General features: G+C 45.4%; 1 protein-coding gene across 5 annotated transcripts; it reads right to left on the bottom strand.

The window, feature by feature from the left end:
* Positions 1 to 9,991: 9,991 nt before the first annotated feature.
* ncoa4 (nuclear receptor coactivator 4) lies at positions 9,992 to 18,628 on the bottom strand. 5 transcript variants are annotated; one of them, XM_031736109.2, is made up of 11 exons: positions 18,470 to 18,628; positions 15,415 to 15,538; positions 13,074 to 13,214; positions 12,904 to 12,992; positions 12,538 to 12,646; positions 12,365 to 12,445; positions 12,165 to 12,293; positions 11,392 to 12,081; positions 11,037 to 11,318; positions 10,854 to 10,952; positions 9,992 to 10,777 (listed from the first exon to the last, which is right to left on the bottom strand). In XM_031736109.2, the coding sequence occupies exons 1-11, from the start codon at positions 18,505 to 18,507 to the stop codon at positions 10,772 to 10,774; spliced, it is 1,788 nt and encodes a 595-aa protein (XP_031591969.1). In that variant the 5' UTR covers positions 18,508 to 18,628; the 3' UTR covers positions 9,992 to 10,771. The 5 variants fall into 5 exon arrangements, with proteins under 5 accessions (XP_031591969.1, XP_031591971.1, XP_031591970.1 ...); XM_031736111.2 differs by having other exon boundaries at positions 11,392 to 12,078; XM_031736110.2 differs by having other exon boundaries at positions 12,165 to 12,290.
* Between the last annotated feature and the right edge of the window lie 3,999 nt (positions 18,629 to 22,627).

Raw genomic sequence — 22,627 nt, 5'->3', positions numbered from 1 at the left:
CAGCACAAGAGAAGGAGGATTTAGTGTTTGTGTTATTACGAGTGCTAAACAAGAAGAGTTCCAGATGGTCCAGTGGACACATGTGTGACTCCTGTGATTAAAGCATCTTTCTTTCAGCTTAACGAGTGAACCGTCAGCTCGTTCAAACACACGTTAAAGTCCGTTTGGCTCGACACCACCGAACAGAGGCAGCAATATAACATAGCTAACATTAACAGTGCAGTGAATCCTGCTTGTGCCGTCATATTCAGGACTGCAAACCGAGCAGCATCACTGACTTTCAGCTTGTTGTGTTTGTGGATTTATGACTGACTTTAATTATCCATAAAATCATCGCATTCTCTGTAAGATTAAGGTCGACTATTGAACGATGTATATTTTAAAGTAAAGGCTTTAAAACCAAGTAAACACTGAAAGTACAAACATCGCTAATGTCACATAACTTTGCCGACATGTGGCCAACAGTCATGTTTTAATGTTCTTCGTTATTAAACATTTGCACATAAATAAGTGACATCATATTCAGTACTTACTTTTAACAGTTTACTCTTCGGTCGCTCCGCTTCTGCCGTCTGCGGCAAAATTATCCACACCCACCACCGCGCTATGGATTGTGGGATATGTGGGGCCACGAAAGCTGTGTCCCAAAACGTAGGCTGCATCCTTCGGAGGACCCGGCCTTCGCGGTCTACGTGGGCCGGGTCCTTCGAAGACCGAGAAGGCCGGAAGTGCGAGGCTGTGAAATGGGACTGGTCTAGCCATCAGATTTGCGTCACCGCTGTGTCGGTGGAGTTTAATTAACTCAGCCGTCTGCTCCTTGCTATCTAAAATATAACAGGAAACTGGCGTAAATTCTCGACCGTCTCACACTTTGACGTTTATTCAGCTGTGTGAAAATCCCGGAGGAACCCACCCAATGGATTAATAAAGTTTTATTTAAAATAATCTAATAACTTTGATCTCAACCAAACTGATTTACTCCGGAACAAATAAAACACAGAAAAAAGCCAAACAATTACATTTTTAAGTTATCCGAGTGACTTATATATCATGTTTAACCTGAGTAGCGAAAGACAGCGGGGGTCTGAAAACAATGAAGCCGGGAGTCCGCTGCTCTCGCCAGCTTGAGTGACCATTGAACCCCCACGGCTTGCTATCGAGCGGGTGGGTAACAGAAGTCTCCGAAAACGTCGGCACACTTTTGCAAATATGCGATGTCTTGATAAACCAAGCAGATATTTGAAGTTTACACAGCTACTTTCTCGCCTGAAAATATGTTAAAAGTTTATTTTGTGACCCAGAAAGATTAATAAGAGTAATATTAAAACTTAGTAGCGGCCGCCGTTGCTTGAAACTGAAATTGGCTGGGCCGCGCTATGAATTCTGGGATATGGTGGGCCATGAAGGACACACCCAACCCATCCTTCAAATTCGGGGAAATGAAGGACGCATTTGTCGGCTGCATTTGAAGGAGTCGACGAATTGGGACAGCCTTCGTCGCCTGGCTGTGATGTAATCGGCCTTCAAATGCGGCCTCTGAAGGATGCAGCCCACGTTTTGGGACACAGCTGAAGTCTACACCGCCACGTACTTAAAATTCCGGGAAATGAAGGACGCATTTGAGGGCCGCATTTCAAGCAGCCTTTGAATTGGGACAGCCTTCGGCGCGTCGCTGTGACGTAATCGGCCTTAAAATGCGGCCTTTAAGGCTGCAGACCCTGAATTGGGATACAGCCTATATGTTCCTCCTCATCAAAACCAACAGCATCATTTCCTGTCAGTGTGAAATGTTACTTCCTGTCCTCTTTGGCCCCAGCTGATGCGGTTTTATGTTATTGATCTGTGATTAAAGCTCAGGTTTAGTTTGACTGTTTGCAGCTTTAGACTTTTAAAAACAATCTTCCTGTTGTCACACGTAACAACCGTCTCGCAGTTTTACTGTTTCAAGTTTTCATCATTTTTATGGATCAGCTCGGGATTTTCTCTTAAACTTTCATCATTTTAACTTGTGTAGCATTAATAAAGGTTTGTTGTTTAGAGAGAAACTTCACACAAACAGCTGATCAAACCTATAAAAAACCCTGAAACTGAAACAGGAAAGAGACAGAAAATAAAGAAAATAGAGAAGTGAAGCTGAAAAACCATCCCAAAATGTAAAAAAAAAAGAAGTGATGCGAGCTCAGAGCTCAGAAAAAAAAAACAGCCAGTCTGGACTGAAAGAGCACCGAGGCACTAATCATGGCAGCACAGGAACAAGGCCGCCAGCTCCCGAGGTCAAGATGGGCCACGCCCCCTAGGGTGGTCGACAATGACCGCTGATCGTATAACCCACCCCTGCTCATTCCGACCTCAGTGCTGGGTTTTCCTGATAAGCCTGAAGGACACAAACACAGCTGTATGGACTCAGCTGAAGGTCAAAGGTAACTGCGAAACACAGCTCAAATTTATTATCCAGTCAGTCCCCCCTCCCCCTGAGGCCGTGTTTGTTTGTTCTGTTGCACAGCTGAGCGAGCACACCTGCGCTCTGGACAGCAACGTGTTTCTGACCTCGAGCAGAACATTTAACAACTGTTTGTACCAGAGCGAACTTTATTGAAACAAACGAGCTCAGACTTATGAAAATGTCGTTGAAGGTGGGAAACTATTCCTGGGCTGTGTCCCAATTCAGGGTCTGCACGCTTGAAGTACGCATTTTAAGTGCAATTACGTCACCGCCACGCGACGACGGCTGTCCCAATTCCAAGTGTACTTCAAATGCATACTCCAAATGCGCCGTCGATTCCCCCAAATATCAAGCGTGGTCCGTGCACGCGTGGTCCCATATATCCCACAATTCATAGCGCGGTGGGTGTGGATAATTTTGCCGCAAAATACGGCAGAAGGGAGCGGCCGAAGAGTGAACTGTCAAAAGTAAGTACTGAATATGATAATAATACATTTTTTATTTTAAACCAAAAACCAGCAATAAACAACTTAAACATAAAAAATCACAAAGAAAGAACAATACAGTATCCACATCTGAACCAAAGAGTAAAACAGTGAAATGTGGATTTCTCTCCTCCAAGTCTCTGTTAGTACATGACTTAATAATTGATCAACAAATCGATTTACTCTGCCTTACAGAAACCTGGTTGCAGCAGGATGATTATGTTAGTTTAAATGAATCAACACCCCCGAGTCATTCTAACTACCAGAAACCTCGAAGCACAGGCTGAGGGGGCGGTGTGGCAGCAATTTTTCACACCAGCCTATTAATTAACGAAAGACCAAGACAGACTTTTAATTCAACCAGTCTTACTTGTTATCATCTATCGTCCACCTGGGCCTTACACAGAGTTTCTCTCTGATTTCTCAGACTTTTTATCTGATTTAGTGCTCAGCTCAGATAAAATAATTATTGTGGGTGATTTTAACATCCATGTAGATGCTAAAAATGACAGCCTCAACATGGCATTTAATCTGTTATTAGACTCAATTGGCTTCTGTCAAAATGTAAAAGAACCCACCCACCACTTTAATCACACTCTAGATCTTGTTTTAACATATGGCATAGAAACTGAACATTTAACAGTGTTTCCTGAAAACCCTCTGCTGTCTGATCATTTCCTGATAACATTTACATTTACAATAATTGATTACACAGCAGTGGAGAGTAGACTTTATCACAGTAGATGTCTTTCTGAAAGTGCTGTAACTAAGTTTAAGAATATAATCCACCCACTGTTATCATCTTCAATGCCCTGTACCAACATAGAGCAGAGCAGCTATCTGAACGCTACTCCAACAGAGGTCGATTATCTTGTTAATAATTTTACCTCCTCACTACGTGCGACTCTGGATACTGTAGCTCCTGTGAAAACTAAGGCCTCAAATCAGAAGTACCTGACTCCGTGGTATAATTCTCAAACACGTAGCCTAAAGCAGATAACTCGTAAGCTGGAGAGGAAATGGCGTGTCACAAATTTAGAGGATCATCATTTAGCCTGGAGAAATAGTTTGCTGCTTTATAAGAAAGCCCTCTGCAAAGCCAGAACATCTTACTATTCGTCACTGATTGAAGAAAATAAGAACAACCCCAGGTTTCTCTTCAGCACTGTAGCCAGGCTGACAAACAGTCAGAGCTCTACTGAGCCAACAATCCCTTTAACGTTAACTAGTAATGACTTCATGAACTTCTTCACAAATAAAATTTTTATCATTAGAAAAAAATTACCAATAATCATCCCACAGATGTAATATTATCTACAGCTACTTTTAGTACCATCGATGTTAAGTTAGACTCTTTTTCTCCAATTGATCTTTCTGAGTTAACTTCAATAATTACTTCCTCCAAACCATCAACGTGTCTTTTAGACCCCATTCCTACAAAACTGCTCAAAGAAGTCCTGCCATTAATTAATGCTTCAATCTTAAATATGATCAACCTATCTCTAATAATCAGCTATGTACCACAGGCCTTCAAGCTGGCTGTAGTTAAACCTTTACTTAAAAAGCATCTCTAGACCCAGCTGTCTTAGCTAATTATAGGCCAATCTCCAACCTTCCTTTCATATCAAACATCCTTGAAAGAGTAGTTGTCAAACAGCTAACAGATCATCTGCAGAGGAATGGCTTATTTGAAGAGTTTCAGTCAGGTTTCAGAGCTCATCACAGCACAGAAACAGCTTTAGTGAAGGTTACAAATGATCTTCTTATGGCCTCTGACAGTGGACTCATCTCTGTGCTTGTCCTGCTAGACCTCAGTGCAGCGTTCGATACTGTTGACCATAATATCCTATTAGAGCGATTAGAACATGCTGTAGGTATTACAGGTACTGCACTGCAGTGGTTTGTATCATATCTATCTAATAGACTCCAATTTGTACATGTAAATGGAGAGTCCTCTTCACACACTAAGGTCAACTATGGTGTTCCACAGGGTTCAGTGCTAGGACCAATTCTGTTTACATTATACATGCTTCCCTTAGGCAGCATCATTAGAAGACATAGCATAAATTTTCACTGCTATGCAGATGACATGCAGCTCTATCTGTCCATGAAGCCAGGTATCACACACCAATTAGTTAAACTGCAGGAATGTCTTAAAGACATAAAGACCTGGATGGCCGCTAACTTTCTGCTTCTTAATTCAGATCAAACTGAGGTTATTGTACTCGGCCCTGAAAATCTTAGAAATATGGTATCTAAGCAGATTCTTACTCTGGATGGCATTACCTTGGCCTCCAGTAATGCTGTGAGGAACCTTGGAGTCATTTTTGACCAGGACATGTCCTTCAACGCACATATTAAACAAATATGTAAGACTGCTTTCTTCCATTTGCGCAACATCTCTAAAATTAGAAATATCCTGTCTCAGAGTGACGCTGAAAAACTAGTTCATGCATTTATTACTTCCAGGCTGGACTACTGTAATTCTTTATTATCAGGATGTCTAAAAACTCGCTGAAAAGCCTTCAGCTGATCCAAAATGCTGCAGCAAGAGTCCTGACAGGGACTAGAAAGAGAGAGCAGATTTCTCCTGTTTTGGCTTCCTTCATTGGCTTCCTGTTAAATCCAGAATTCAAAATCCTGCTCCTCACATACAAGGTCTTAAATAATCAGGCCCCATCTTATCTTAATGACCTTGTAGTACCATATCACCCTATTAGAGCACTTTGCTCTCACACTGCAGGCTTACTTGTTGTTCCTAGAGTATTTAAAAGTAGAATGGGAGGCAGAGCCTTCAGTTTTCAGGCCCCTCTTCTGTGGAACCAGCTTCCAGTTTGGATTCAGGAGACAGACACTATCTCTACTTTCAAGATTAGGCTTCAAACTTTCCTTTTTGCTAAAGCATATAGTTAGGGCTGGACCAGGTGACCCTGAATCCTCCCTTAGTTATGCTGCAATGAGCGTGAGGCTGCCGGGATTCCCATGATGCATTGAGTTTTTCCCTTCCAGTCACCTTTCTCACTCACTATGTGTTAATAGACCTCTCTGCATCGAATCATATCTGTTATTAACCCTCTGGGGTCCAGGGTATAATTGGCCGTTTTTGACTACTTTTGATTTTACTTCTATATTTCACCTTTAAAATATGTTTTTCTTGCCTTGTTTGGTATCATTATTTTCAGCACAACCTCAAATATCTGAAATTTGAGTTATTTTTTGATTTTGGTATACTATATTAGCACAGTTGATCTAAATTCAGACAAAAAATTCAAAATCCGAGTGGAAAAAAGTTATATTTTTTACTGTAAAACCCACAAACATGTTTAACGAATCATTTTCATGACTTGAAATGCAAATAGAAATTGTACATTTCTAAAAATTATGCACAAGTTTTGCAAACAACAAAGTTATATGGTACTATTTACCTAAAAATGCAGCCAAGGCCTCAGGCGTTTTTTATATAACCATTTAAATCTATTTACAGAACAATCAGGTGTGCTGCATCAAATAAGAAGGCACACAAATTATTTGTGCCAGTCCAAAAAATGTAGTTTTTGTTCAGTATAAGACAGAGGAGAACACCACAGGCCTAAACCCTGCAGGTCTGACTGCAGGAGGTGCATCAGTCCTGTTTTCCATGTGGGAACAGTGTTTACACTGGAATCCACCTTTGACGGCTTTTTTTGGAGAAAATATGAAATTCAGCAGTCTAACTGACACACAGTGCAAAACAATAACTACACAACAAACTAACTACAGCCTCCAAACACGCTAAACATCACTAATGTCCCAGATATGAAAACTCGCTCTCTCTCTTTCTTTCGCTCGCCCGCTTTCCGTCGCGGGTGTCACTCCTAAAAACTTCCCCTTCTCCCTAAGCAACCAAATGTCACATGTTGCCATATCATTTTTTTGATTGGCTGACATGGTAAACTCTAACACCAATAGGGAAGGGGTGTTTTTTTCTTTTTCTTTTTTCACTCGGAAGCGGAGAGTGTTTGCTAGCGCTGTTTGTAGAAAACACCGTTTTTACCGTTCTTCCCGCTGTAAACACCACTGTTTTGTTCAGAAAAAAAACATCGCGTGTATTTTTTATCATAACTCTGGCTTTACGTGGCCTATCGACACAATTCAAAAACTGGTATATAGTTTGAAGTCCACACTTTCGACCCAAGTTGGAATGGAGACTCTGACTCGCTGCATCTTGTAGCTGTGTCGTCTTAAATTGGTCATGTGATTTTGATGCGCCGGCGCGTCCGGCGACCCCAGAGGGTTAATCTCTGTCTCTCTTCCACTGCATGTCTTTATCCTGTCTTCCTTCTCTCACCCCAACCAATCACAGCAGATGGCTCCGCCCCTCCCTGAGCCTGGTTCTGCCGGAGGTTTCTTCCTGTTAAAAGGGAGTTTTTCCTTCCCACTGTCGCCAAAGTGCTTGCTCATAGGGGTCATATGATTGTTGGGTTTTCTCTGTATTTATTATTGTGCTATCTACTGTACAATATAAAGCGCCTTGAGGCGACTTTTGTTGTGATTTGGCGCTATATAAATAAAATTGAATTGAAATTGAATTGAAAATTGAATTATTTGAAAGTGCCTTTCAAAACACTCAAGGTCACTGTACACAGTAGAGTAAAAAGCAACATGAAAGCAAAGAGTTTACACAATCATAAAACATAAACAAATTTAAAATAGCCGAATGGAGAGGTTATGTAGGATAAGCTATTTTGAACAAGTGGGTTTTGAGTTGGGACTTAAAGAGAGAGAGGAGGTAGAGATATTTCTTAAATCAGGAGGTAGGGAATTCCAGAGTCGAGGAGCAGAGCAGCTGAAAGCCCTGCTCCCCATGGTGACAAGACGGGGGAGGGGACGGAGAGTGAAAGGAAGAAGAAGATCTGAGACAACGAGATGGGGTGGTGATGTTAACCAGATCAGAGAGATATGGAGGAGAGAGATGATGAATAGCTTTAAATGCGTACAAGAGTATTTTGAAATTGATACGATACTTGACCGGGAGCCAATGAAGCTGCTGCAGAACAGGAGTGATGTGGTGGATAGAAGGGGTCCTGGTGATGATACGGGCAGCAGAATTCTGGATGCGTTGAAGCTTGTGGATGGATTTTTGAGTAAGACCAAAAAGAAGTGAATTACAATAATCAATCCGGGAAGTAACAAGGCTATGGACAAGAATGGCAGTGGCATGTGGGGTGAGAAAAGGACGGAGACGATTAATGTTGCGCAACTGAAAATATGCAGACCGAGTAACATTATTAATGTGTGAATTGAAAGATAGAGTACTGTCGAGGATGACACCCAAACTTTTCACAGAGGAAGAAACGAAGACCGGCGAGTTATTGATAGTAATAGAGAAACTGTTGGTTCTGGATAATGTTGATTTAGTGCCTACCAAGAGGAGCTCGGATTTATTACTATTGAGTTTAAGAAAATTAGAAGAGAACCATGAATTTAGTTCAGCTAAACAGAGGGTGAGGAGGATGGGGAAGAGCAGAATCGGGTTTAGTGGACAGATAAAGCTGGGTGTCATCGGCATAACAGTGAAACTGGATATTGTATTTACGGAAAATATGTCCAAGCGGTAGAAGGTAGATAATGAAAAGAAGGGGCCCCAGGACAGATCCCTGGGGCACGCCAGTGGTCAGAGGAAAGGGCTGAGAAGTAAAGGATTTGAGTTGAATGAACTGAGTGCAATCAGACAGGTATGATTTAAACCAGGCTAGTGGGGTATGGGAGAGACCGATGGAGGCTAGCCTACTGAGAAGAATGGAGTGAGAAATAGTGTCGAAGGCAGCGCTCAGATCGAGGAGGATAAGAATGGAAAGTAAACCGGAGTCAGCTACCATAAGAAGATCATTGGTTATTTTTATAAGTGCTGTTTCAGTGCTATGGGAGGGGCGAAAACCAGACTGGAACTTGCTAGTTGAATAAAAGTAACTTTAAGTCAAAATTTGCCAGGGGTATGAATAATTATGGGCTTAACTGTATATGTATATATATACATATACATATATATACATATATACATATACACATACATATACATATACATATATTAGTTAGTATCATGGTTGCTAGGCAACCTGAGCAGCACCACGAAGGCTAGACCGTCCCATTTCACAAGCCTCTCACTTCCGCACTTCTCATACTTATAGTACGCGCCGTACGTATTACGTGTAGTGCGCGTACTTCAAGCGTGCAGACCCTGAATTGGGACACAGCCCTAATCACTTCAGTGTTGAAGGTCAGCGCTGCACCACTCACAGATCACTGATCGTGTCAGAGGTCAATAGGTCGCACGCTGCAAGGGTCACACATCCCGAGACTCAAAAACTTTATTATTCCGAGTCCCTGCTCCTCCCCCAGTTTCAAGTGATGTCGTCAGTCCGTATCAGCGTTCTCCTGATGAAGGGTGTGACCTCACCAGCAGCAGTAAACAGGAAGTTTATCATTAGCGACCAGCCTGATTTCCAATCTTTGCTTTCTGATTACTGCCTTTATGTACGTTTGCTGTTTAGCTTCTTGTTAAATCATGTGACCCACCTGTGTGAAAGCTGCTGTTACTGTCAATAAAGTTAACTCATTTAAAAGCCTGGCTGACTGTGATGAGTTAGTTAGTTGATGCCAGGTCTCTCTTGGAAATGAGATTTTAAATCTCAATGAGATTTTTACCTGAATAAATAAAGGACTAAAAAAAAAAAAAAAAAGTATCGATCTGCATTTGGATCGATTACTTCCTGGCAGCCTGCCGAGCCTCGAGCCGTTCACGTGTGAGTATAAATGAAGTTTCAGTTCGAACAGGTCAGCTGACATTTGGGGAGTCAAACTGGTTTCAGTTCCAGCTGATCAGCTGACACAGGTGCGTGTTCCTCTCTCAGGTGTACCCGAGCGTCTCGCTGCCTCCGTCCTGTTTAAATAAACGTCGAACAGAAAATCAAACCGCTGCGCTGGGCTCAGCGTCACAGCCAATCAGAGCTCTGCCAACATGTCATCAAACACAGCTACACCTGGAAACCATGGGTACCTTACAGTGATGTCACAGACACAGTGATGATGTCAGAAAACTTTATTACTGTAGAGAATCACAGCAGGAAAAAGTGATGACATCACAGCTACATGTGATGAAGCCCGCCCCCCCCCCACACGCCTCACACGAGAGCTGCAATGGAAAGCACCAATTGCTGACCCGAGTCACGTGACCAGCCTGCACAGCTTCTTCCAACAAAGCACTCTGGGAAACTGAGTCCCTCCTCTTATGCCAACAAACCACGTTACAGGATGGAAGCCTGCAGGCCAGACAGGAAGTGAGTCTCTGATGTCAGCAGGTTTTAGAAAAACAAAAATGTGGTTTAAGGAAGTGACATCAGTCGTATTATAAAATAAAGACTAATTTATGTTTAAAATAAACCCCACGCACTCTTCCATATAGTCCCGCCCCCTCACATCTCTTCCAGGACAAGTGAAACACTCGCAGCTCTAAATACTGATTATTAATTGGTGACTTATCGGTTATTGATTAGAAGCTGAAACGTCTCGCCACACTCTCTGTAGCCATATGAACTTTGACCTGATGAAACTGCTGAGGCCCCTTTCAGACTCCTACATCCTGTTTCCTGCCACGTTAATCAAAGGGCGGGGCCAGCTACATCTGAAAGGGGCTTTAGGCTGTTGCTGACTGGCGGTCAATGGTGGGCGGCGGCACTGCATGATGATGTCACAGAAAGGAGAAAAAGGCGTCAGCGACGACGGTTAGATAGATGAGATCGTGTGCGCTGATCAGCGATAAAGTGACTCCAGAAGAGAAGAAGAAGCATCATTGTCGTCATCATCGTCACATCTGCAGGACACACAGGTGAGACAGGCAGACCCACACACATACATACACACCATGTCACACGGTGCAGGTGACTCACCTGTACGGGAGATCTGTGCAGCCACTTCTCTTTGTCTCCGCCCACCTTCATGCAAGAGAACAGGTCACACATGGTGGGCAGTGCCACAGCGAGGCGTTCCTAAACAGGAAACAAGAAGCAGTCAGGAAGCAGGAAGCGAGCAGCAACCAAACCACGTGCGTGTTCAGCTCTAGCTGCGCTCACCTGAGCTTGACTCCTCTTCCTCAGCAGCCACTTGTCCTCCTCCTCCTCCTCCTCCTCCTGGGGCGGCGCTGCGGGTGCTGGGCTCTTCCGTGGAAACAGCCACAGGTCCGTCTCCAGAGGGCTCTGGAAGAGAGACGAGGACGAGCCATTCTCCTCCCGGCTCGCCTTCTCCTCCTCAGCTGCCACCCAGCCGGAGAGCGAGGAGGTGAAAGCCTGCAGAGGAGAGCTGGAGGGGGTGGAGCCGGTTCTGGGGTGGAGCCACGCCTCCAGGATGGCCTGAACCTGTCAATCATTTGATCAATTAATCAATCACCTGATTCTTACTGAAGTGTCACAGCAGAGCTGACTCTCTTACCTTCTGTTCCTGCTCTCGGTGGAAGGGTGTGGCCGGGGCGTTCTTTGCAGTGGGCAGGGTGTTCTTGGGGACGCCGTTCTTGTCGCGGTCCTCCTGCTGCAGGAGCCAGCGGCTGAGCGCCTCCTTGCCGCAGTTATCCTCGCAGACGCAGGCCGAGTAGGCGGAGCAGAGCTCGTTGGCGCGGCAGGTCTGCAGCGTTGGTGACGTCTTCTGCAACCACATCTCCAGAGACGCTGGCATCGACACGGCGGCGGGGGAAGTGGGCGAGGTGGTGCCTGAGGTGGGCGTGGTCTTCAGGCACTTGAGCTGGCCGAGGTTTTCGATCTCCACGGCGCTGATGGTCTGACAGCACGATGAGCAGTTGCCGATTGACCGGCTCGCTGGCGAAAGCCAATCATCGGCTGACCAGCTTTCCTCAAACGGCTTAAAGACATGCTGCCAACGTTCGGCGTCCGACATGGTCTCCATGGCAGCAGTAGGTGGGGTAACAAGCCAGTCGTTCAGCTCCTCCTCCTCCTCAGTGGCCAGCTCCATTTCGTCTATCTTTTCGATGGAGAAGGAGGAGCTACAGCTGCTGACGCTTCTCTCCCGGTTGGGGGAGTGGTCTTGAATAAGCCATGCCTCCAAGTCCCTAAGCTGACCCCAGGCTTTCATGAAGTCCATGGAGGCCATCTCGGGACAGGAAGTCTGCTACAGAAACAGGAAGTAAAGCAGGTGAGAGGCACAGCCTGAAGTCAGAGCCTGCTCTCAGGTAAACACAGCTTAGCACTCACCTTACTCTCCTTCTGTGGCAGCAGCCAATCCTGCGGGTCTGTGCTAGACTGATAGCCAATGGGAGCGCATCTGTTGGCGGGTCGAGATTCTAGCAGCCAATTGCTCAGAGAGGAGGGCTCGGCCATCTGCTGAGAGGGAGACGCCATCAGCACCACCTCGCCTTCATCACTATCGCCATCACCACCAGGACGCAACTTACCTGCTTCTTCGCTGTGATTGGACAACTCTGCACCTGAGGTCTCAGGTGGGTGGAGCTCTTAGAAGACATACCCTCCACAAGCTGTAAACAGGAAGGAGAGAGAACACACCTGAAAGATCCACTAACACTGTGTGTTACCTGTGTGTGTGTGTGTGTGTGTGTGTGTGTGTTACCTGGGCCGTGATGGTGCCGAATGAGGTGATGGCCTGCTTCAGAGAGCGAGTGTCGGCATGGAAACTCATCTCAGGTGTTTCCTCTGGAGTCAGACTCAGAGAGGACAACCTGCACACACAGGAGAAGAAAATAAGATCACATGACTACACAGGTGAGAGTCTACAGGTAAAACCAGCTCAGTATGTCAGTAATCTGATTACATCAGCCTTTAGCACAGATGTAATCACATTACACAGTGAAACCCTGACTGCATGTCTAAACTGAGTGTTTGCAGACTGGGACAGCTACGCCAACAGGTGAGAGCACCAGCAAGGAGAACAGACCGCTCAGGTGTTAATGCGCCCACAGGCTGTGTGTGCACGTACTTCTCCATGCAGCTGGTCAGCTGGTTGTTCAGGTCGTTGCTGCTGGAGTTCTGCAGCTGGTGGGCGATCACGTCAAACTGACCTCGGAGCTGCAGCACAGACACAGCACAGGTAAGCAGACAGGTAAACAAACAGCCAGCACAGGTAAACAGTCCCTGCCCCCCAGTTACCCGGTGCAGCTGATGCAGCTGCTGTTGCAGAGTTTCCGTCTTCACTTGTTCGAGTAACTCAATCTGACCCAACAGCCACACCTCCCTGCAGCGCAGCGCCTCCTGCTGGCGGCTCACGCAGCTCTGCAACTCCGAGCGAACCTGAGGGGACACACAGGTGAGACGTGTTAAGCAACACTTGAACATTAAATGTGCAGTAACCAAACAGATTCTTCCAGGAAAAAAAACAACCAACAGACGCTCATTTCTGCATCTTACACTTATTTTAAACCATATGACGCCTGCAGGTGGGGAGGGAGGCGGAGCTTGCAAGCTCTGATACGTTTGCTCCTCTAAGTGCAAATTTCACCTGAAGTCTCCACTGACGACCAGACAGGTTAAGCACAGTGATACAGAGCGAGTCATTTCTGAGGTGATAGGTCAGCGTGTGTGTCTGTCTGTGCGTGACAGTCCAGATTTCTACCTGTACAGTAAAAACAGGTGAACAAAGAGACCTGAGGCTGAGGTTTAAACTGCTGCAGGCTAATCAGAGCCCTCCGTGCCCACAGTGACCGTGAGCTCAGCCTTCAGAGCTGCAGTGAGGCTCTGCCCCCTCTCCCCGGCAGACCGATCGATGTAAAACACCGACGATGACGTGAAGCCTCGCAGCGCTGCGGACAGTCATGTGATCGTAAACAAAGCTTTGTGTTAATAAAGTTTTTTCACACGGACATGCAAGCTCCACCTTCCTGTGGAAGTGGATCAGCTGTAAAGGTCAGCTGACAGGTTCAAGTAAAACAGCCTGTCCTGTTGTTTCTGCTCAGTTTAAATAAAGTTTATCTCACAGAGAAAAACAAAACATCACGGAGCTGAGATCAATCCAACGCCGATAATTAAGCTGTGAGTCCCTGACCAACGATCATGGAAGCACACCTGAGCCGGAGCTTGAAGTTTTACCTGGAGATAAAGTATGAAGTCCAGCACGTCGCACTTCACTGCTCTCACCTCCTCTGAGCTCCTCTCACCTCCTCTGCAGGTCTTATAACCCGCCTCACCCTGACCCTCCTCTTCCTCTCCCTCACCTGTGGCTCAGCTGCAGACAAAGGCAGGATTTCAGGTGGTTTCAGCCTCACTGAGTCAGCAGTGATGAACATGATGATGGAGGAGGAGTGATGGCTAACTGCGATTGGTGGGTCTCAACAGGTAAATCCTCAGGTGTTTAAAGCTCAGGTGATTCACGGTTTGATATGAAAAACAGGGGTGTGTGTTGGGTCTGCGCTTCCACAGGCCCCGCTAGTTTAGAGACTTGTTCTCGTTAACAACAGAAACAAGGCAAACATCTTTTACTTGCTAGCAAGGGAAGGCTTGGTCGGAACCAGGCTCTTGGAGCTCAACGCTCCTCAGCTGTCTCCAACCCAACTTCTTCAAAGAGCAGCCCTCCTCGTAGTCTTTTATTCCCATGACAGTTGCAGTTTACACAACACAAGCACCTCCCCTCGTAAAACCCCCCTATGGTTCTAAAAGACAAGGCACTATGTGTGTGCACGTGTAAGCACCTGTATGCATGTGCAAGAATGTGTTTATGTGTGTGTGTCTGTGAGAATATGTTTGGGGGTGCGTTTGTGTGACCTCCTGCTCACCAAAAGGATCATAAAAGCAGGAAGCTTACCACACAAGAAACAGAATCTTCAAATAGGATGTGCCTATAATAAAGCCTCCCCCAGCACCAGAGTGGCTGGAGAGGTGGTCAGAGACAAAGGAATGTCTTTGATCCTGCTGCTTGAACTAAGACTTTACAAATTTGACTCCAACAGTGTGGCACAGAGCCATCTGAGTGGTTGCAGCAGTTTAGCAGGACAAGTGTTTCACCGTAAAATGATCTGGGTGTCAATAAAATTTCAAACAGCTCCATTTGGTGGCAGGTAACTAACGCACTGATCAGGACAGCAGGTAGTCAACGTGTGAGCTGATCCAGGTTTACTACCAGGTGATGTTTACAGTCAGGTCAGCTGACCTGCACTTCCTCCCATCTGCAGCTCGGCAGGTAAACATTTTACAAACTCACATGAGCTTATCAGCAGTTCAGTTATTGATCAGTGATCAATTGTTCTAATCCAACACTGACCTGCTGTGCACAAACTTTATTGATCGACTGATCAGGAATCGTTAGGTTCAGTCTGCCGACGCATTTCCTGTGTCGTGGCGTGTCAAACACATTTGTGCCGTTACCACCTGATCTGCTGAAAGGGCATCTTCCTGTTCTCGCTTTAAAATAAATACCTTGGCTTGACTGCACTGGCCATGTGACACTGAGGTTACAACGCCTTAAAGCACTTCCTGTTCAGAGAAGGGAGATGCTCACCTCTCTGGCGTTCTCCCTCAGCTGCTGCTCCGCCTTGATCACGGCACCGATGGCGTCCTCCAGCTGATCCTGGGCCTGCTGGCACTGCTTCAGGCCACTCGCTGCCAGCACCTCCGACGACATCCTGGACAGGAAACAGGAAGTGGAGACAGCACGGTGATTTCACTGAAACCGACGACTCTGAATTTAAAGTGTGCTCAGGACTACACGCTTTTCATCCCTCGCTTTATTTTTTACACCATCATCATCCTCGCCCGTGACCTCACCGTGCCCTCAGTGGGTAATAATAGCCGCCGCGGTCAGACAGCGAGCTCTGCGGCTCCTCTGAGTCACTCACACAACGACAGTAAAGCTCGCCAAAGCGGTGCCTCCTGTTCAATCAGCTGTTTGTGGGCGCTGCAGCATTGTGTTCCGTGATTGGTCAGAGGGTCATGGCTTGCCACAAACCAATTAGATTAACCCATCACTAGCACACACACACGGAAGTAATGAAAGACACTAAAGCAGCGGTCTCTAACCCCCGGACCGGTCCGTGAGTCGTTTGGTTTTTATTGTTATTTTCTTATCATTTTTATCATTAACTCAGTTTCCCTGGGTCTTTTCCCGTGTGTTATGATTTTCTATTTTTGGCACCAGCACCAGTTTTATTTTGTTATATTTATACGCGACACCTTAAAGGCTGGTCTGTGAAAATATTGTCGACATAAACTGGTCCGTGGCACAAAAAATGTTAGGCACCGCTGCACTAAAGTACTTTAAATAGCCCGATGAAGTACTTTGCAGCAATACTCTGTTTGGCATTATTAGTACAAAGTAAATGCATTACTGAGCATGTGCAGAAACCCTCCACAGTGAACTGCTGATCAGCTGTTAGAGGGGGTGGGGTCTCAGGGTGCGGCAGTGTCTCAGTATCAGCTGTAAACAGACGCTAGCTGGCAGCTGATAACCCTCACTGTGTGACCTTTGACCCCAGCTCAACTCTCACCCACTTCCTGTGTGATAATCAGCTGACCAGCAGAGCACAGGCCAACAGCTGGTATTGATCATCTCTCATCAACGTCTGACCTTCATATGGAAACTCATTTACTGACACCGAGTTATTAATAGCTGAAGGAAACACGCCGGATCAAAACCTGTGTGTGTAATGATGTGTAACACCTGTGGGCTCAGCTGACTGACATTATGATATAAAACCTGTTACATCCAGACTTTATTTATGACCTGACAGGTGAACTAAAAAAAAGAATGAACGAGACCGACTAGTTCCTGATATTTACCATCAATAATGACTGATGGTTGAGGAAATGAGCACTATTTTTAGAGCAGTGCTGGAATTTATTTCTTTGTCTGCAGAAAAAAAAACCCCGAGGAAGTTTCTGCTGTTTTCCAAGAACTAAATCCGACCTACACACACACACACACACACACACACACACACACACACACTACCTGCTCTGCTCTCACTTCTTCTACTGTAAATCAGCTGCATGCCTGAACCTGCAGGTACTGAGTTGATTGATCAGTTAATGCAGTCAGAATACTGACACACTGTCACCAGTGAAATGAAAATGACTGCATTATAGGGATTGAGTTTGTGGTGTCAGCGCTCCTGCAGGCTGTAAATACAACACCAGCTCTCCGTGCACTCTACCAGCACCAACAGGGCCTCCTGCTGCTTTTCAGCACCTCCTTTAGGAGCAAACCCCCCCCCCCAACTAAAATGTCAACATGGGAGGCTTTCCTGCGTCATCTGTCACATAAACGAAACTGACACGCAGTTAAATGGCCGCTGGAGGAACCAAATCATAAGAAAATACAAAAACTCTCCATCAGTCCGTCTCTTCCGGTCCCTGTTTTATAACCACCGCCTCATACAGAGTGGAATACAGCCGGTAAACCGAGGGATTTTACCTGATGCTGACTCAGTGTCGGTAAAACTGCAGGGGTAAAGCTCCGTTTCAGCCGCAGGCAGTCTCGCACATAGCCGGTGTTTCTGGTGTTTCCGTCCACAGCTCACGGGAGGAGGAGCCACAGCCCTCCATTACTGCCTGGCGGCCGGCACGTACGCATTCGGCCACAGATCAGGGGCGGGGCTTGGAGACGAAGCCAATGGGGGAACAGTTCCAGGATGGGCGTGGTTTTGAAAGAACCCCGTCTTACAACTGGGTAACCACTAGCCCAGGGCGGGGATGGCGAGGGGCCCCGCTCCGGGCCCAGACTAGGGAGGGGCCGGTCGGGGGCACCGAGGTGGATCCGCTGAACACATTCCAAAGGCCGAGATAAAGCGGGGATGGGGTCGCTCAGTGCAGCTGATATCTGTGACATATTAACCGCCGGCAGCGTGTCACAGCGCAGCCAAAGTCCGCAGAATATTGCGTGTCGCGCAATAATCTGCACAGCTGACACAACAGCCGGACACATTCTTCCCTCTGTTGCACCTTCTTTGGTTTAAATTAAGTATTTCCAGGGTGACTTTAGGATGACGTTTTGTCACACCTGACAAGCATCAGTGTGTTTGGGGTAAGCCGAATTACAGAGTGGATCCCAGAAATACAGAAAATGTTAAAAACACAAACAAAACTAATTTCATACAAAGTAAAACGCGCGTACGGAGCAGCAGGAGATAAAAATGCATGTTTTTTTTTTAAAGCTAGTCTGCTTTAAAGGCTCACAACAACAAATACAGCGCGTTAAAACTGCTACAAACCCAACAGCTGTCAGTGTAGCAAAATCATTTTAACACATTAAATTAAAAAGGATGACCTCTGACCGCTCTGAATTTATTTTTAACATTTCCGACGAACGAGGTCACGGCGTGTTCCGGCTAACGCGGCTAGCTTCTGTGGCGCGTTATCGCCTTTAACCTTCGACAGAAATGATACCGAACCGTGACAACAGTAACAACAACACAAACACCACACACCAGTTTACTCAGAGTCACACAATCAACCAGCTTCTCTCGGGCTGAGACACTAACTGCGTGTTTTAAAGGATCACCGAGGAGCTAACGGCTAACAGCTCCTCGAGGAGTTGCTCCGCGTGTCGCCGTACTCACCCGGAACCTTTACCGTAGACTCTCCCCTTCGATATCATTTATGATCCGCTCGGTTCGGCAACACGACAGCTCGAGCAACGGTCCGGAAAATGAACCCAATGTCACCAACGCGTCAAGGAACAAGAACCACAGAGGGGGGAGAAGTGTCGCGAGAAATAGCAAACTATCGTGCAGCGCGAAACAGCGTGAGGCTGCCCCCTGCTGGTGAGACAGCCAGTAACTGTAGCCCTCTGACATTACAGGCCAACGGTAATGAACTAAAATCTGAAAAGGTCCACTTTGAGAAAATGCCTTGAAGCGCAGGTCTTTTGTATGTCCCTCCATCTGCAGTCATGTCACGACTTTGCAATACTGAATCTCGATTAGCCACAGATCCTGACAAAATCATTCATACAGAGATCAGATCTTAAAGTTAGAGCAACCTAGTTATGTGGCTAAACTCAGCTCTGAGGGGATTCTAGAGATTAGATTAGATTAGATAAAACTTTATTAATCCCTCGGGTGGGTTCCTCCGGGAAATTCGGTTTCCAATAGCACAGCACCGACAGAAGTTACAGAATGTGAGCAGAAATGTACCATATATACACATATATAAATACAGAGACATATAGAAATACAGAGTATACAAAAGGGATAAATAGAATAAATAGGAATAAGAATACAAGGGAATTGCACATTTCACGTATTGTGAGTCTATTGCACCGTTGGATATTAACAAAAAGTATTGCACAGTGAAAAGGCACTACAGCTTAGTTGTCCCCCCGCCTTTGTCCTCCTGTTTCCCCTCCCTCTCCCCTCCAGAGAGGAGTTAAACAGTCTGATGGCGTGTGGGACAAAGGAGTTTTTAAGTCTGTTGGTCCTTGACTTTGGGAGAAGCAACCTGTCACTGAACAGACTCCTCTGGTTGTTTATGGCCGTGTGCAGAGGATGCCCAGCATTGTCCATAATGTCCAGCAGTTTCTTTAGTGTCCTTTTCTCTGCCACTGACACCAGAGTGTCCAACTTCATGCCGACCACACGCTTCTTTCTCGATAGCAAAGAAGCCTGGTACATTCCTCATCACATGATAAGTCACGACAATAAAGATCGCATAGTCTTTGATTGCTCTTACCAGGGCCGATGCTTGGACCAACACTTCTTGGTGTTCTGTTGTGTTTTAGGCAGCATTTTTCAGCAATAAGTGGCGAAATGAAAGGCATGTTTCACCAAGTCCGCCTCTGCCACCTGGTAAACCGCTCCTCCGATTCCTTTGGCGTGATATGAACAAAGAAGCTCCCCATCAGTGTGTGAGTGGCAGGTTCTTACTTTCGCTACGACCTGCAGTCTTTGTTGTGCAATTTATGCCCTACAAAAACATGTGAAAGAGAACAAACCTGCCAAACATATGCAGCATTCAGTAACGCAGCGTATCTATGTTGACAACTGCTTGCAGAGTTTTTCATCAGCAGCGTCAGCTAGGATACTCTTTCAGAATGTGGCTTCCACCTCCGTCAGTGGGCAAGCCAAGATCCTGCTGTGATCAGCCACGTACCATCTGAGGTAAGAGGAGGACAGGGCGTCCAGACCACATGAGTGCACATTAGGATTACAGTGGAAATATAAAACTGACCTTCCTAAATTATCTATGTTGCTAATGTAACATCTTTTCATTTTAAAAGTTAAAGGCAAGGAAGGTTTATCACATTTAGATACAAAAAGACAGACGGCCCTGACACTTTGAGCCATTTTCTTCCCGGGCATCGTTCAGCAGACCACTCATCCCTGTGCTTAGCTACTCACGTCACAGACGTGATTCTTTATGTTGCCGGTACACCACTCATTTAACATTTGAGCATATTAAAACTATTATCCTGTTCTACAATTAACATTCAACATTTTTGACCTTCTATATTTGACTTTAGACCTGTTGGGTTCATTTTGAGACAGAGAAGACAAACGTCCTCAAAGTCATGAAGCAGTTGCAGGTTTAAGTTAAAAAATGTCTGCCGAGTCTCTGCTCGCTCAGGAGACCCAAACCAACACAGAGCCTCAAACCCAGTAAGTGTTTTTGATCCCACCCAGTAAACCGGACACTAAGGTGGTCTTAGGACCGATGTCGGCTCAGGTTTCTCCTTCCACCATGGCAACCACCTCTTACCCTCCGTCAGACCTGCAAAATGACGGAGCTAGGGTTTATTCCATAAGAGCAGATTTACGACCGAGGCCACGTTCCTGTGAGGGGCCTCCCTCTACTTCCAAAACTTCTCTACAATACACTGTGTGCAGTAAAAATGATTGTAATTATGAGACATTAGCCAACAGAACACCCGTGAGGTCCTGAACACATCACTGGAGGGGAACGCTTCCTTGCCAGTTCTGAGGAAAACCAGCACATATCCATACATGAAAGACGTGGCATGGTCTGCATACTCATCTCACATTTATTGGAGAAAAGGGAGTATTTCCAGTCAGTTGTAAGGTTGTTTTTGTGTGTGTGACATTTTCACTGTAGCTACATTAGCTGTGCTGGCGCAGTGTGTGTGTATGCTGGGCTGATGAAAACTAAGAGGATCTTTTAAAATGGTTTTGTTTTAAAGATTCTGCTCTGTGTTTCTATATTTTACAAGAAATCGACACAAAATGAAGTTTCTGCTTGTCCAGTTTTATTAAATGCAACATTGTTTGCTTGCAGCCCAACTTCAGCGATGAAGCATCACCAACAGTTTCCATGTTGAAGGCACTGCCACAGCACAGGATCTGATACACACAACGAAGAAAGAATCTGAATACAGGGGTCCGTTCTTCGTACCTCGCTAAGTAAGTTAGCCGGATTTGATTGTTGACGATTTCGCGTGATCTTGGATCATTCGGTTCTCCAAGCTCATCTGGGACTTGCTGTCATAGCAACAGATCCGTGGCGTAAACCTGCTCGGGAGCAGGCTTACTTTATGTAAACAGGATTAGATCGCGCGCCACTCAGGTATGTCCGCTTCATTTATCTGAAAGCAACAGCGATATTTCGCCACTGTTTTCCATAAATAAATATTATCAATGTAACTAAAGATAATGCAGCATTTGATTATTTTATTGATTTCATACAGATACATACAGGTCATTTTCGAAAAAGGGAAATGTACTATTAATCATTCTATTACATGTAGTAGATCATGTCAGATGTAATTCATATTTTAGGGTAGTAATAGTAAATTACTTCGTGCAATCAAGATGAGAGACCACGGCTATAAAAGCGAAGGTGGATTTGGGAAGTCTGTCGCAGCCATGTCCTGTCCGTTTGTACTGAGCAAGGAAGGTGCAAGATTGATAAGGAGAGTTTACAGAATTTAGCGTATATTGCGGGATAGACAGGATCCTTTAGCTCAGCGCGACGGTGTGCTCATAGAGAGATATCGATTCTCCCGTGAGGGTATTATTTACTTTCTTTCTTTCTCTCTCTCTCTCTCTCTCTCTATAGATATATAGATATATATATATCTCCCAACTTACTGTGCATGCTTCAGTCACCCCTTGCATGGGAACAGGTAGAAGTGATGGAGTGTTATGTAAAACTACACAAAAAAACCCACAATGTCAATAAATGTCACAGTACAAAAAGCATTTTAATTAAGGCAACAACCAAATATTTTACATTGTACAAATAGCACCAGTTATGAAGGTGCTGCTGCTACTGCACCCCGGCTGCTGGTCTAAGGAAGAGCTGCCCCCAGGGATGCCCTCAACAATGGGTCTGGTGGCATTTAACCCTAGGGCCAGCTCCTCTGCCGGGGTGTGACGAGGGGGTGCAGGACCACCACCTGTCTTTATTTGCTCTGCCCTTTTCTTGGTTGCTGTTATAAACAAACAAACAGATTATTCCAGGGTCTCTTGTCATAGACTAAAAGCAATATAAGTGATAAATATTACCATTCTGTAGAATATTCTTATATTTCACTTTTACTTGTTCCCATGTTCTAGTGGGTCCTGTTGTGGCTCTAATGTGAAAGAGGATATAATGTAATATAATATAATAAATTACTTACGAGTTTAATTTGTCAGCAACTTTCTGCCAGCCCTCTCTCCTTGCTTTTGCAGCCTTTGCAGTGTTCTCCTGCGTTTTAATTAAACTCTGAAACTCCTGATATCCCTCAATCAAGAGTTCTTGCTCTACTGCCGTAAAATACT

The sequence above is a fragment of the Oreochromis aureus genome, linkage group 13 (assembly GCF_013358895.1).
Source record: "Oreochromis aureus strain Israel breed Guangdong linkage group 13, ZZ_aureus, whole genome shotgun sequence".
NCBI classification, from domain to species: Eukaryota; Metazoa; Chordata; class Actinopteri; order Cichliformes; family Cichlidae; genus Oreochromis; species Oreochromis aureus.
The sequence above is the reverse complement of the archived record's forward strand: the minus strand, read 5'-3'. Positions and strand labels throughout refer to the sequence as shown.

Coding starts and splice junctions, on each gene's coding strand:
- ncoa4 (XM_031736109.2), bottom strand. CDS start 18,507: ATGATATCGAAGGGGAGAGTCTACGGTAAAGGTTCCGG. Junction 12,446..12,537: donor TCGGCACCATCACGGCCCAG/GTAACACACACA, acceptor TCCTGTTTACAG/CTTGTGGAGGGTATGTCTTC. Junction 10,953..11,036: donor GGAAGAGGAGTCAAGCTCAG/GTGAGCGCAGCT, acceptor TTTCCTGTTTAG/GAACGCCTCGCTGTGGCACT.